This window comes from Oncorhynchus clarkii, chromosome 17, assembly GCF_045791955.1.
Source record: "Oncorhynchus clarkii lewisi isolate Uvic-CL-2024 chromosome 17, UVic_Ocla_1.0, whole genome shotgun sequence".
Classification (NCBI taxonomy): domain Eukaryota; kingdom Metazoa; phylum Chordata; class Actinopteri; order Salmoniformes; family Salmonidae; genus Oncorhynchus; species Oncorhynchus clarkii.
In genome coordinates, this window is record NC_092163.1 from 22,031,713 (window position 1) to 22,048,630 (window position 16,918).

A 16,918-nucleotide genomic window follows, 5' to 3' on the forward strand; every position below is an offset into this window, starting at 1 on the left:
CCCTAACACCAAGAGGTTAAACAGCATGATCATTACACACGTGCACCCTGTGCTGGGGACAGTAAAAAGCCACTCTAAAATGTTTTGAGGGAGCATGCAATTGGCATGTTGACTGTAGGAATGTCCACCAGAGCTGTTGCCAGAGAATTGAATGTTAATTTCTCTACCATAAGCCGCCTCCAATGTTGTTTTAGAGAATTTGGCAGTACGTCCAACCAGCCTCACAACCGCAGACCATGTGTAACCAACCCAGCCCAGGACCTCCTCATCTGGCTTCTTTACCTGCAGGATGGTCTGAGGCAAGCCACCCGCCCCGTCAATATTAATGGGGGCCTGTTTGGCCTGCCTTTTCCTGTAGTACACGACCAGCTCCTTTGTCTTACTCAGGTTGAGGGAGAGGTTGTTGTCCTGGCACCACACTGCCAGGTCTCTGACCTCCTCCTTATAGGCTGTCTCCTCATTGTCGGTGATCAGGCCTACCACTATCGTCAGAAAACGTAATAATGGTGTTGGAGTCGTGTTTGGACACGCAGTCGTGGGTGAACAGGGAGTACAAGAGGGGACTGGCCTCCCGAGTGGTGCGGTGGTCTAAGGCTGTGCCACTAGAGATTCCGGGTTCGAGTCCAGGCTCTGTAGCAGGCTGCGACCGGGAGACCCTTGGGGTGGCACACAATTGGACCAGCGTCGTCCGGGTTAGGGGAGGGTTTGGCCGGCAGCGATGTCCTTGTCCCATTGCGCACTAGCAACTCCTGTGGCGGGCCGGGCTTAGTGCACACTGACACGGTTGCCAGGTGTACGGTGTTTCCGCCGACACATTGGTGCGGCTGGCTTCCGGGTTAAGTGGCATTGTGTCAAGAAGCAGTGCGGCTTGGTTGGGTTGTGTTTCGGAGGACGCATGGCTCTCAACCTTCGCCTCTCCCGAGGCTGTATGAGAGTTGCAGCGATGAGACAAGACTGTAACTACAAATTGGATACCACGAAATTGGGAGAAAAAAGGGCTAATAAAAAATAGGAGGGGAGTAAGTACAAACCCCTGAGGGGCCCCTGAGGATCAGCATGGCAGACGTGTTGTTGCCTACCCTTACCACCTGGGGGCGGCCCGTCAGGAAGTCCAGGATCCAGTTGCAGAGGGAGGTGTTTAGTCCCAGGGTCCTTAGCTTAGTGATGAGCTTCGTGGGCACTATGGTGTTGAACGCTGAGCTGTAGTCAATGAACAGCAATCTCACATAGGTTTTCCTTTTGTCCTGGTGGGAAAGGGCAGTGTGGAGTGCGATTGAGATTGCGTCATCTGTTGGGGCGGTTTGCGAATTGGAGTGGGTCTAGGGTATCCAGGAGGATGCTGTTGATGGTAGTCCTTGACCAGCCTTTCAGAGCACTTCATGGCTACTGACGTGAGTGCTATGGGGCGGTAATCATTTAGGCAGGTTACCTTCGCTTCCTTGGGCACAGGGACAATGGTGGCCGGCTTGAAACATGTTGGTATTACAGACTCGATCAGGAAGAGGTTGAAAATGTCAGTGAAGACACTTGCCAGTTGGTCCGCGCATGCTTTGAGTACACGTCCTGGTAATCTGTCTGGCCCCGCGGCTTTTTGAATGTTGACCTGTTTAAAGGTCTTGCTCACATCGGCTACCGAGAGTGTTATCACACAGTCATCCAGAACAGCTGGTGCTCTCATGCATGCTTTAGTGTTGCTTGCCTCGAAGGGAGTATAAAAGGCATTTAGCAGGCTCATGTCACTGGGCAGTTCCCTCCTGGGCTTCCCTTTGTTGTCCGTAATAGTTTTCAAGCCCTGCCACATCCGACAAGCATCAGAACCGGTGTAGTAGGATTCAATCTTAATCCTGTATTGAGGCTTTGGTTGTTTGATGGTTCGTCTGAGGGCATAGCGGGATTTCTTATTAGTGCCCAGATGAGTGTCCCACTCTGAAAGCGGCAGCTCTAGCCTTTAGCTCAATGCAGATGTTGCAGGTAATCCGTGGCTTCTGGTTGGGATATGTACGTATGGTCACTGTGGGGACGACATCGTCGATGCACTTATTGATGAAGCCGATGACTGAGGTGGTATACTCCTCAATGCCATTGGATGAATCCCAGAACATATTCCATTCTGTGCTATCAAAACAGTCCTGTAGCATAGCATCCTGACCACTGACCACTTCTGTATTGAGTGAATCACTGGTACTTCCTGCTTTAGTTTTTGCTTGTAAGCAGGAATCTGAAGGGTAGAATTATGGTCAGATTTGCCAAATGGAGGGCAGAGCAGAGCTTTGTATGCATCTCTGTGTGTGGAGTAAAGGTGGTCTAGAGTGTTTTTCCCTCTGGTTGTACATGTGACATGCTGTTAGAAATTAGGTTAAACAGATTTAAGTTTGCCTGCATTAAAGTCCCCGGCCACTAAGAGCGCCGCTTCTGGATGAATTTATGGCCTTGTAGAGTTGGTTGAGTGAGGTCCTAGGGCCAGCATCGTTTTGTGGTGGTAAATAGATGGCTATGAATAATATACAGTTGCAGCCGGAAGTTTACATACACTTAGGTTGGAGTCATTAAATCTCATTTTTCAAACACTCCGCAAATGTCTTGTTAACAAACTCTAGTTTTGGCAAGTTGGTTAGGACATCTACTTTGTGCATGACACAAGTAATTTAAATTTAAAACTTGTTAGGGATAGGAATTTTGGATGACTGAGGTGTCCAAAGTAAACTGCCTGTTACTCAGGCCCAGAAGCTAGGATATGCATATGCATGGTAGTTTTGGATCGAAAACACTCTAAAGTTTCAAAAACTGTTAAAATTATGTATGTGAGTATAACAGAACTGATTTGGCAGGCGAAAACCCGAGGACCAATTGTTTTTCTGTTGACCTGCCAGCCAATTCCAAGCTTAAGCTATTGAAACCAAAGACTTCCGCCTCCCACATTGCAGTTCCTATGGCTTCCACTAGATGTCAACAGTCTTAATACATGGTTTCAACCGGGTGTGTAGGTTTTTCAATAACAACGGGAGGAACAATGGCCATTTTACTCTGTAGCGCAAAACTCACTCTGAGAGCCCCCACCTATCCACTTACGCAATGTGATCTTTCACGCTCATTTTTCAAAATAAAAGCCTGAAACTATGTCTAAAGATGGTTGACACCTTAGGGAAGCGATAGAAAAAGGAATCTGGTTGATATCCCTTTAAATGGAGGATAGGCATGCATAGGAACAGAGAGGTTTCAAAATAAGAGGCACTTCCTGATTGGATTTTGCTCAGGTTTTCGCCTGCAATATCAGTTCTGTTATACTCAGACAATCTTTTTACAGTTTTGGAAACTTTAGAGTGTTTTCTATCCTAATCTGACAATAATATGCATATTCTAGTTTCTGGGGCTGAGAAATAGGCCGTTTCAAATGGGTACGTTTTTTAGCCAAAAACGAAAATACTGGCCTTTGTTCCTCCCGTTGTGGTTAAGGGCGCTGTACTGCAGCGCCAGCTGTGCCATCAGAGTCCCTGGGTTCGCGCCCAGGGTCTGTCGTAACCGGCCGCGACCGGGAGGTCCGTGGGGCGACGCACAATTGGCCTAGCGTCGCCCGGGTTAGGGAGGGCTTGGTCGGTAGGGGTGTCCTTGTCTCATCGCGCACCAGCGACTCCTGCGTGTTTCCTCCGGCGCATTGGTGCGGCTGGCTTCCGGGTTGGATGCGCGCTGTGTTAAGAAGCAGTGCTGCTTGGTTGGGTTGTGTATCGGAGGACGCATGACTTTCAACCTTCGTCTCTCCCGAGCCCATACGGGAGTTGTAGCGATGAGACAAGATAGTAGCTACTATAACAATTGGATACCACGAAATTGGGGAGAAAAAGTTAAATAGTTAAATAGTAGTAGTTAAAAAATTAAAAATAAACGAAAATACTGCCCCCTACACGCAAAAGGTTAAAGCTTGGTTGCAAATGGGTCTTCCAAATGGACAATGACCCCAAGCATACTTCCAAAGTTTTGACCAAATGGCTTATGGACAACAAAGTCAAGGTATTGGAGTGACCATCACGAATCCCTGAACTCAATCCTATAGAAAATTTGTGGGCAGAACTGAAAATGCGTGTGCGATCAAGGAAGCCTACAACCTGACTCCGTTACACCAGCTCTGTCAGGAGGAATGGGCCAAAATTCACCCAACTTATTGTGGGAAGCTTGTGGAAGGCTACTTGAAACGTTTGACCCAAGTTAAACAATTTAAAGGCAATGCTACCAAATACGAATTGAGTGTATGTAAACTTCTGACCCACTGGGAATGTGATGAAAGAAATAAAAGCTGGAATAAATAACTATCTACTATTATTCTGACATTTCACATTCTTAAAATAAAGTGGTGATCCTAAGACAGGGATTTTTTCAGAGAATTAAATGTCAGGAATTGTGAAAAACTGAGTTTAAATGTATTTGGGTGAGGTGTATGTAAACTTCCGACTTCAACTGTACATGTAGAGATTAAACGGTATGAAAATTTCACATCACGATTATAGTGACCAAAGTTATCACGGTTATCAGTATGGCGGTGTTGTTCAAATGTGCTTGAAATGACTGATACACACACTGAAATCATTTCACCAAATGTTATATTGAAAACCAACAAACAACAAATACAATTAGCAGCACTATGCACTTTTTGTGTGCATAAACATGAAAATAATAACATTATCATTAAAGATGGCACCATGTGGCCATGATAGGTAAAAGTTTCCCTAGTGCAGGTTTAAATGAACACAACCGTCTCACCTCGTCAACAGCCAGTGCAACTGCAGGGCGCCAAATTCAAAACAACAGAAATCGCATAATTAAAATTCCTCAAACATACATGTATTTTACACCATTTTAAAGATACACTTGTTGTCAAGTGTCCGATTTCAAAAAGGCTTTATGACGAAACCAAACGATTATGTTAGGTCAGAGCCAAGTCACAGAAAAACACAGCTATTTTTTCCAGCCAAAGAGAGGAGTCACAAAAATCTGAAACATAGATAAAATGAATCACTAACCTTTGATGATCTTCATCAGATGACACTCATAGGACTTCATTTTACACAATACATGTATTTTTGGTTCGGTAAAGTTCATATTTATATTAAAAAATCTGAGTTTACATTGGCACGTTATGTTCAGTAGTTCCAAAACATCTGGTGATTTTGCAGAGCCACATCAATTTACAGAAATAGTCATCATAAATGTTGATGAAAATACAAGTGTTGTTATACATGGAATTTTAGATGCACTTCTCCTTAATGCAACCGCTGTGTCAGATTTCAAAAAAACTTTACGGAAAAAGCAAACCATGTAATAATCTTAGTACCGCGCTCAGACGACAAATCAACCCAAAGAGATATCCACCATGTTGGAGTCAACAGAAGTCAGAAATAACATTATAAATATTCACTTACCTTTGATGATCTTCATCAGAATGCACTCCCAGGAATCCCAGTTCCACAATAATTGTTTGTTTTGTTCGATAATGTCCATCATTTATGTCCAAATTCCTCCTTGTTGTTCGCGCGTTCAGTACACAATCTAAACTCACAACGCGCGTACAAGTCCAGCGGAAAGTACGGATGAAAAGTCCAAAAAGTTCCGTTACAGTCCGTAGAAACATGTCAAGCGATGTATAGTATCAATCTTTAGGATGTTTTTAACATAAATCTTCAATAATGTTCCAACCGGAGAATTCCTTTGTCTGTAGAAAAGCATTAGAACGCAAGCTACCTCTCATGTGAATGCGCGTGACCAGCTTGTGGCTCTCTGGCAGACCTCTGACTGATTCCCCTCTAATTCGGCCCCACCTCACAGTAGAAGCATCAAACATCTAGTGGAAGCCTTAGGAAGTGCAACATGACCCAATTTCCACTGTATTTTGGATAAGCAAAGAGTTGAAACAAACCTACAAACCTCAGATTTCCCACTTCCTGGTTGGATTTTTTCTCGGGTTTTTGCCTGCCATATGAGTTCTGTTATACTCACAGACATCATTCAAACAGTTTTAGAAACTTCAGTGTTTTATTTCCAAATATGCTAATAATATGCATATCCTAGGATCTGGGCCTGAGTAGCAGGCAGTTTACTCTGGGCACGCTTTTCATCCGGACGTGAAAATACTGCCCCCTACCCCAAAGAAGTTAAGTAAGAAAATCAAATAAACAAACAACAAATAAAATAAGCAGCACTATGCACTTTTTGTGTGCATAAACATTAAAATAACAACATTAACATTAAAGATGGCGCCATGTGGCCATGAGAGGTAAAAGTTTCCCTAGTGCAGGTTTTAGTGAACACAACCATGAACATAAGCAAATCAAATGCATGTAAGAACAATACAACCATATGTAAACAAATCCAATGTGCAGGTGTTGACATTAAAATAACACAAAATATGTAAACAAGTCGAATGAACAGCATTGATTGTATGTCCGTTCTCTCCTTCATAAAGAAATAGGGTGCTGCTGGCCTAACTTCCTGTATGTATGCAATTTTGTTCACTTGAGATTGAAATGTAAAAATGTCAGCGTATTTACTTTGTCCGGTTTAAGTAGTGATCTGCGAGGGGAGACGATGTACCCGCTGGCACTGAACACTCCCTCTGATGGCACGCTGGTTGCTGGGATGCACAAAAGCTTCCTTGCAACCCTGGCAAGGTGAGGGAGCTCTGATGCATGGCCCCTCGTTGTTATAATTATTATTATTCACGGACACACACACACACACACACACACACACACACAGTCTATAATCTGTGTTGGATTTGAGTATATGCAATGACCCCATGCACAATTTACATAAATGCAAATTAGTCTTAAGAAGACGGTGATAGTAATTGCAATGAGCCCAACAATTGACATAAATACAGGAGTCGTGTATAGGAGTCTATAGTGTTTCTCCTGTTGGAACACTTTTACAACCAAGTCGACGACTGACACATTTTTAATGAACAAAATATGATGGTTGGGTGACTAAACTACATAACGTGTTATCGTGTGTAATGGGCGAATAGAGTCTGCAGACACAATGCATACAGCAGCAGAACAACGTGTAGTGTTTTTACAAGAGTAGGTAACACTGAAAGCTTCAGTTTACATTATTGACCTTCTATTAGCAAGTTAGAGACAAACCATGACGTTTTCCCCCATTCCGAAGTCCCCACATCATGCATTGAGCTAAAAGTTAACTTGCCTTGCATTGGCTATAAAGTAGTGGATGGTGGTCACGAAGATGACTCAAAAGATTTGAAGTGTTGCAGTGTTTTTTGTTGTTGCATGTTCTGCAGACAGGGTGACCATCTTCGATTAAGATTCCCTCAGCACTTTTGTAAAACCCAAAATATGACCACTCTTCAGATTTGGTCCTATTAGAAGGCTGAAAAATCTCCTGAGCTCTGTCACTGCCTTCCGCCATGTTTTCACACAAAACAAAACCCACGTTGCATGCTGCACCTGCACTAGACTGTTGCTAACTTTGGCTGATGTTGGACAATATTTACCGTGAGTTTTTCAAACCACGGTAATCAAAAACGGTTTTAAAGATGATTACAATTTGAAATGGTAATACTAACCGTAGGGAATTTTACAGTGGTTTATTGTGGAACCAGTAACCATTTCATCCCTATATAGATTAGAACTCTCTTGGTAGATTGTGTGGTCTACAGCTTATCATAAGGTACTCTACCTCAGGCGAGCAATACCTCGAGACTTCATTTATATTAGACATCGCGCACCAGCTGTTATAGACAAATAGTAGCTTCTCTGTCCTGCCGCTGCATGGAGAATCCCGCTACCTCTATATTATCTGTGTCGTTGTTCAGCCACGACTCGATGAAACATATTATTTTACAGTTTTTCAATGTCCCGTTGGTAGGATAATCTTGATCATAGCTCATCGATTTTATTTTCCAATGATTGCACGTTGGCCAATAGAACGGATGGCAGTGGGCGTTGACTCTGTGCCCAAAATTCCGGGTTGTGAAAATACAATACATTTTACTGACACTCCCCCTCGAACCTATAGTGCGACAGCCAGTGTTAAGATTTACTGCTGCGTTTAAGTTAGTTTAAATAGAGCTCAGAGTGCGTTATCACCCCCTTCATTCTCTCAACAATATGAGGAAGATGACTGAAATAAATATTTTATTCGTAAAATGTTCTTGTGTAAAAAATATAAATCACGCCACATTTAGGAATAACAGGATGCATTTGAAACATCATGCACATTAAAACGTTCATATGAATAAAATGAAAGGAGTCGGAAAGAAGATGCTTGTGTATTGATAAGCACATCAATGATGGCATAATGATACACATACAATAAAAGAAAGACGGCACTTCTAATAGCGTATTTCCCACCTTAGCCTGCTGAATTTGCAAGATAACTTTCATTTTCATTTCGGCAAAAATGAAAACGTGGCACTGACTCGCCCATGGATTGCCGTTTTCAGGTTTGTATCAATAAAGAGTTTGGCGTTTGACTCACTAGGTTGTCCACGTGCATCATGGACAAGTAGTTACATGCCTGGCTGGAGTTAGTGGCAGCTGCAGGATCAATATCCACATCCGTAACGTGGATGAAGCCTGCTGGAATGTGAAGCTAACTGAAGCTGGCTTACTTCAGAAAACCATAAGTAGATCTAGCTAACCTTGTAATATACCCCTCAGAACCCCAAATGTAAGCTTGTTTTACTCCATTGTTTGTATACACTGTAATTGTAGTCCATTAGGTCTAATAAATGCATAACAGTCAAGTTCTAGTTTGTTTTTATTAGGCTACAAAACACTACTGCCATTCTGTGATGACGTGCGCTGCTGTTTTTACTGATGGATCTAGTCTTGATTAAATCTCATAGGAAGACAATTTTATCATATGGATGTTTCATTCAGGTCTCTGTTTAGTATTTAACTAAACACTCTGTTTGTCTTTGGCAGGAGAGAGACTAGACTCTCACTCGAACAGCGGAAAGTGTACTTCAGGGGAACCAGACCCAGAGATGCCCAAACCAGCGAGACAACACCGCTGCTCGCAGTGTGGAAAGAGTTTTACTAAGTTACGGAACCTAACAGATCATGAAAGAATACACACAGGAGAAAAGCCTTACCACTGCTCACAATGTGGAAAGAGTTTTACTCAGTCAGGGCACCTAAAAACACATGAGAGGACGCACACAGGAGAAAAGCCTTACCCCTGCTCCCAATGTGGAAAGACTTTTACCCGGTTAGGGCACCTTAAAGACCATAAGAGAACGCATAAAGGGGAGAAGCCTTACCACTGCTTTCAGTGCGGAAAGAGTTTCACCCAGTCAGGGAACCTGAGAACGCATGAGAGAATACACGCTGGGAAAAAAAACACACACCCTGTAGAGAGGCCTTTCCAATGCGCTCAGTGTGGAAAGAGATTTATCCGGTCAACTCATCTGAAAGAGCATAAGAGAACACACACAGGAGAAAAAACATTCCAATGCACTCAGTGTGGAAAGGGTTTTACTTGGTTATGGACCCTGAAAGACCATGAAAGAACACACACAGGAGATAAGCCTTTCCAATGCTTCCTGTGTGGAAAAAGTTTTACCCATTTAGGGAACTTAAAAATGCACAAGAGAATACACACAGGAGAGAAGCCTCACCACTGCTCCCAGTGTGGAAAGAGTTTTACCCAGTTAGGGCACCTGACAACACATGAGAGGACACACACAGGAGAGAAGCCTTTCTACTGCTCCCTGTGTGGAAAGAGTTTTACTGAGTTAGGGAGCCTGAAAAAACATAACAGAATACACAAAGGAGAGAAGCCTTTCCAGTGCTCCCTGTGCGGAAAGAGTTTTACCCAGTTAGGTAGCCTGAAAACACATGAGTGGACACACACAGAAGAGAAGCCTCACCTCTGCTCACAGTGTGGAAGGGGTTTTGTTGAGTTAAGGGGCCTGAAAGAGCACGAGAGAATACATACAGGGGAAGAGAAAACATACCACTGTTCTCATTGTGGGAAGGGTTTCGGGCGATCAGGGCATCTAAAAGTGCATGAAAGAACACACACTGGCGAGAAGCCGTATCAGTGCTCTCAGTGTGAAAAGAAATTTTTCTCATCAGGGGACCGGAAATCACATGAGAGAACACACTTAGTAGAGAGGCAGAGGGCTTTCCAATGCTCTCAGTGTGGGAAGAGATTCATCCAGTCATCTCATCTGAAAGATCACATGACAATACACACGGGAGAAAAACCATTCCAATGTTCTCAGTGTGGAAAAGGTTTTACCAGGTTAAGGAGACTGAAAACACATGAGATGACACACACAGGAGATAAATAATCCTTTCAAATCCTCTTAGTGTGAAAAAGCTTTTACCCGGTTAGGACACCTTAAAATGCATGAGATGACATGCAGGGAAGAAGCCTTTCCACTGCTCCCAGTCTGGAAAGAGTTTTACCTAGTCAAGATACTTGAAAAAAACATGCGCTAACACACTTTTCAGAGAATCCTTGAATAAATCCACACTGCAGGAAAATATATTTTTATATGATTTAAGTTAACTCATTGATTCTACTTTGTTGTATACCCCTCAGGTCTAAGTTTGCGAAAAAGAAACCAGGCCCAGTCCTTGCCGTTCTGCCACTCTAGGCGAGAAAATAAATTGCCGCCATCCTCCTCTCTCTGCAAAACTAGAATAGTGTGCCGTGTCCACCCAGTGGTGGAAAAAGTACCCAATTGTCATACTTCGGTAAGAGTAAAGATACTGTACCTTTAATAGAAAATGACTCAAAAGTGCACGTCACCCAGTAAATTACTACTCGAGTAATTGGTTTTAAATATACTTAAGATTCAAAAGTAAATGTAATTGCAAAAATATACTTAGTGCATTCAGAAAGTATTCAGACCCCTTGACTTTCCACATTTTGTTACTTTACAACCTTATTCTAAAATGTATTAAATTGTTTTTTCCCCCTCATCAATCTACACACAATACCTCATAATAACAAAGCAAAAACAGGTTTAGATTTTTTTGCAAATGTATAAAAAACAAAATGGAAATATCACATTTACATAAGTATTTGGTTGAAACACCTTTAGCATCAATTACAGCCTCGAGTCTTCTTGTATATGATGCTACAAGCTTGGCACACCTGTAGTTGGTTCAAGTCCCGGGCTCTGGCTGGGCCACTCAAGGACATTCAGAGACATGTCCCGAAGCCACTCCTACGTTGTCATTGCTTTGTGCTTAGGGTCGTTGTCCTGTTGGAAGGTGAATCTACGTCCCTGTCTAAAGTTCCTGAGCACTCTGGATCAGGTGTTCATCAAGGATCTCTCTGTACTTTGCTCTGTTCTTCTCTCCCTTGATCCTGGCTAGTCTCCCAGTCCCTGCCGCTGATAAACATCCCCACAGCATGATGCTGCCACCACCATGCTTCACCATTGGTTTCCTCCAAAGAGTTTAATCTTGGTTTCATCAGAACAGAATCTTGTTTCTCATGGTCTGAGAGTCTTTAGGTGCCTTTTGGCAAACTCCAAGCAGGCTGTCCATGTGCCTTTTACTGAGGAGTGGCTTCCATCTGGCCACTCTACCATAAAGGCCTGATTGGTGGAGTGCTGCAGAGATGGTTGTCCTTCTGGAAGATTTTCCCATCTCCACAGAGGAACTCTGGAGCTCTGTCAGAGTGACCATCAGGTTCTTGGTCACCTCCCTGACCAAGGCCCTTCTCCCCAGATTGCTCCGTTTGGTCAGGCGACCAGCTCTAGGAAGAGTCTTGGTGGTTCCAAACTTCTTCCATTTAAGAATGATGGAGGCCACTGTGTTCTTGGGCACCTTCAATGCTGCAGAAATGTTTTTGTACCTTTCCCCAGATCTGTGCCTCGACACAATCATCTCTCGGAGCTCTGTGGACAATTCCTTTTACCTCATGGCTCGGTTTTTGCTCTGACATGCACCGTCAACTTTTGGACCTTATATAGACAGGTGTGTGCCATTCCAAATCATGTCCAATCAATTGAATTTACCACAGGTGGATTCCAATCAAGTTGTAGAGATCTCAAGGATGATCAATGGAAACAGGATGCACCTGAGCTCAATTTCGAGTATCATAGCAAAGGGTCTGAATACTTATGTAAATAAGGTATTTCTGTTTTTTCTTTGTCATTATGGGGTATTGTGTGTAGATTGATGAAGAAAAAAACATTTATTTAATCAGTTTTAGAATAAGTCTGTAATGTAACAAGATGCAGAAAAGCCAAGGAGTCTGAATACTTTCTGAATGCACTGTAAGTATCAAAGTAACAGTATAAATAATTTAACATTCCTTATATTAAGCAAACCAGATGCCATGATTTTCCTGTTTGTATTTTTTTTATTTAAAGATAGATGGGCACACTCCAACACTCAGACATAATTTACATACAAAGAATTTGTGTTTAGTGACTTTGCCAGATCAGAGGCAGTAGGGATGACCAGGGATGTTCATTTGATAAGTGTTAATGTTTTAAAATGTAACTTTTATTTAACTAGGCAAGTCAGTTAAAAACAATTTCTTACTTACTATGACAGCCAAACCCGGACGACGCTGGGCCAATTGTACGCTGCCCTATGGGACTCCCATTCACGGCCGGTTGTGATACAGCCTGGTGTCTGTAGTGACGCCTCTAGCACGGAGATGCAGTGCCTTAGACCGCTGCGCCACTTGGGAGCCCATTTTAGTAACAAGTTATTTTGGGTGACAGGGAAAATTCATGGAATAAAAAGAAAACGTAAAAAATATAAATAGTAAAGTACACACACCCCCTAAAAAGACTTAAGGTGTACTTTTGAAGTATTTTTACAACGTTGTACCGTTTGTAAAACATGCAGTTGCATTGGATTTATTAGTCCTGGTGTTAGTCCTGGTTCCTGACAAAGGTTTTTCTGTTTAGGCTTTGAATATCAATTCCCCAAGTTTATCAGGCTTTATCTTGAGACTATTTGCTATGAGAATCAACGCGTTTACACAGCGGGAAATGCAGATGTATTTTCTTCGCTATAATCAGTCAAAACATCAGGGATACAAATCTTAAACACTTATCTATTTTACTACTGCAGTGAAGTTAGCTTTATATTGAAGATTCTGACTTTACTCGTCAATACCTCAACAGAACATGCCAGGAATTTATAAAAATGTAATTCTACATCAGCTGACAATAGTGAACAAGTTCCACCCCTTGTTTTAACATATTTACTTTTTGGAGACAAAATGTAGCTCAAACATTGCTCTCCTCTGCTGCAAGGGTTTAGGCACCCATTTTAAAACAGAAACGCTTACTATAGCATGTTAATGAACAATGTCAATACCTTCTCAACCACAGACATACCCAGATAACACATTTAGGTTCTGGCAATAGTCCCTGAAGGTTGTGGGAATGTTCCCCGAACGTTGCACCAATGTTCCCTAAAGGTTTAAACGGATGGTTTTCTTAACATTCTTATAACGTTCTCTTTTGGTTTTACAAAGATAGCGGGGCACGTTCTCTGAAGGTTACACTGTAGGCAATGTTCTCTGAAGGTTCTGGGAATGTTCTCTGAAGGTTAACAATGGTCCCTATAGGTTCAACATTATGGTTTTCTTAACACACACACAGAATGGCACAATTAAATATGAACAATTAATTATTATATTTATACCAATTATCCCACTGAATACTTAAAAAAAAAAAAGTATACTACGTCATAACTGACTTTGTATGGGCAAATAAAAAATAAAAGTTTCAATTTCTTCCAAGACTTAAAAAGAATTGATGATATTGGACAGAGGGAATGTAAGTGATGTTCCAACGAAATGACAGTTAACAAAAATGACCCTTAATCCAGTATAAACTAATGTATAGAATGTATTTTACAAGTTAAAATCACAAATTCTACAGCAAAACGGCAGAGTCATGTTTTAATTAAGTGATAATGCCCGAGTAGCCGCTGTTTGGAGGATATATTGGCACGGCCTGAGACCAAGTCAAATCATGCCAAAATCAGCAACTTCGAGGGCATTATCACTTTTATACAATGGGTTACCAACATATATAAATAATGATTGACATATTTTCATTAACAAACAAATATTTTAATTTATTCATGATATTTCATCCTTCCACAAGATATAGTCCCGACACGGCCGCCTGGTCGTTCCTTCTATCTGTTCAGTTGCCAGTCGTTCAGTCTTTTTGTTCTGTATCTATGGACGCAACCCAGATCTATATGTTCCATTGCCATATTGGCTGGCAATGTTCTTATCCCTTGCTAGCTAGCTAGTCATGTCAAACAGTGCAGACAGAAAAACAACAAAGTAGCTGCATTTGTTTGTTGTTTTCTAGTGATATTTATTTGGATACATCCATAACAATGAGCTAATGATGCGCGATTTCACCTGGCATAGAAAATCTGCTCTCTCTCGTCAGGACACTGTTGCTCAAGAGCTAGCCAACAACACAGCTAACACAATAATTTTAAACTGAAGCGGGAAAGACTACAAACTAGCTGCACATTGTTTTGTTAGACATGTTTTCTATTGCTAGTTCTTTGTATATATCCATAAAAATGTTGATTTCATGATTTCGAACTGGCTGAGAAAAGCTCCCTACCTGTCTGTCTCATCCCAACACTTTCATTACTATGGGACAGGTGGAGATCGAATTTGAATATTGAAACAATTTAGCAAATGTCGGAGAGACAGACAGCAAGGTTTATACAAATCTCCGATGTTGAAAACTAGATGTTAGTCGAAAAGAAGTGGGAAATAATGTCTACATGCTTTTTATAGTGGAGATCAAGTTTATAAATTGCCTGGCTGGGCTGATGAGACAGAGGATTGCACAGGCAGATGGAACAGAGTAAATAGGCATTTTAACATCATAGATTTAGCCGGTGGTAACTTGTGGAATAGACACAGGCTGGAATGCGGTTTTAAGCAATCAGCATTCAAGATTAGACCCATCTGTTTTATAAGTGTAAAACTAATGACTCAATAACCTGCTATAAAGTCCAAAAGTTTTGGGCGGAGTTAGAAAGTTGTCTGTCTGATGTATCAAAATGTAAATGTACTTTTAATCGGTCTGTCTGCATATTTCAAGACATGGCATACGAATGAGCAGTGAGATACCTGACGGGCTGGATGATACTTTTCTCATCAACCATCTTGACAAAATGCACACTTAACTGGAAATCAACCAATCGTCAAGGTCAAATACTTTATTATCTAAATGTTGAAAGTGCGTGGGTGACAGAGAGAAACGAAATGGTGCAGTTTTAGGCCATGTGTCAGAAATTGATGCTGGTGCTGGAGATGAATGGGGGGGGGGGTGAGCAGATAGGTCTGGCCAGATGTGATGACATTGATGTTTTTGTGCTGTTGTTTGGATGTGCATGTTTAGTATTGTTTTTAAAAATGTATCATTTTAACAGTTAACACATTTATAATTTTAGTTAACAATTCAGAAATCTGCAACCTGGTGACTGCCTCATAAAGCTGGTTGAGAGAATGCGAAGAGTGTCCAAAGCTGTCAAGTCAAAGGGTGTCTAAATATATCTTTATTTGTTTGACACTTTATTTGGTTACTACATGATTCCATATGTGTTATTTCATCGTTTTGATGTCTTCTCTATTATTCTACAATGTAGAAAATAGTACAAATAAAGAAAACCCCTTGAATGATTAGGTGTGTCCAAACTTTTGACTGGCACTGTATATGAATGTGTTTTCACATTTATTTTGAATGTTCCTAATTTAGAGTCACTGCAGTGTACCTCTAGTGCTACAGACATTGTTGTTTTCTGAGCTGACATTTTTAATAAATGTTTAATATACTTTAAATAAAAGTGAGAATCAAACATGTATTGTTTTTTCAATGACTACACCACATTTGAACAAAACAGGTGTGATTCAGTATAGATCAAGAACAGCCTGCACTTGTACTTACTTTCACAGTCTGTCTGCCTCCTTTCTCTGCTCTGCCTCTTCGCCTTTTTGACCTGAAGGACCTGTAAGTTCCATACAATCAATGCAATGGCAACAAATGTAAGTTAAACGTGGCCTGCTAGGGCACCGTAATGTTAACGGCTAGTTATATAGATTACCGGTATTGCCATGACTGAAAGTTTTGAAAATGTGAGTTGAATTTTTTTTGGGCCTGGAAGCATTTTTTTTCTCATGAATATCTGTCTCTGCCAAATTAGCTTTCTTCTTTGCTCTGTCATATGAGTAAAACAATAACATCGGGTTACAAATAATTATTCAATGGTTATTTGTTTGCAATGATATGCCACACCGGACATACCCTATTAGATGGTCATACTGAATCCAGATTTCATATATACTATCACTTTCAAAACATATTCACTTTACCTGTGGTCTCCAGAATTCTGCCCCCATTGTATCATTTTCTATGTCTTGTCTGGTCGTTCACAGTTTTGACCTTTTTTTGGTCCAGTAGCAATACACAACCTGATGAAGAAGTTAGTGTATTTCAATTATAAGCCACAGAAATACTTTGAAAACAGCTACTGCAGAATTGTTCTGCTATAACTCACACGTGCTCATCCTTGACTTTTTACTCGATTTTTATTCAGAAATGGGAATGTCATTTTTGCAGTGTAGAGCCCTGAAAATTGACCACCCGCTTATGTGGCTGGTGAAATTGACGTTCTTACCCACCAATACCTAAATCTACCTGCATTTGGCACGTTTTAATGTTATGCCCTGCTTGTATTTATGTATAAAAAAAATGTGGAACACAGCCCTGCATCGACACCAATTTTACGGAATCCAAACACGGTCCAATATAAATTGACCCGCAACCTGGGTCAGGTGGGCATCATTTGAAAGCTTATTCTATTGCCAACATGACTAGCTAAGTTATAAAATATGACCTTGCAGTGTTAGGCAAGTATATTAAGCTATAATATTGGAGAGA

General features: G+C 41.4%; 1 protein-coding gene across 1 annotated transcript in view; it reads left to right on the forward strand.

Annotated features, from left to right (window-relative positions):
- LOC139370528 (zinc finger protein 431-like) overlaps positions 1 to 15,660 on the forward strand; it is a 43,541-nt gene extending 27,881 nt beyond the window's left edge. The window contains exon 4 of the mRNA XM_071110077.1: positions 8,934 to 15,660. Within this exon, the coding sequence (XP_070966178.1) occupies positions 8,934 to 10,306 (1,373 nt within the window). The 3' untranslated portion in view covers positions 10,307 to 15,660. The remainder of the gene's footprint in view (positions 1 to 8,933) is intronic.
- Positions 15,661 to 16,918: the final 1,258 nt, after the last annotated feature.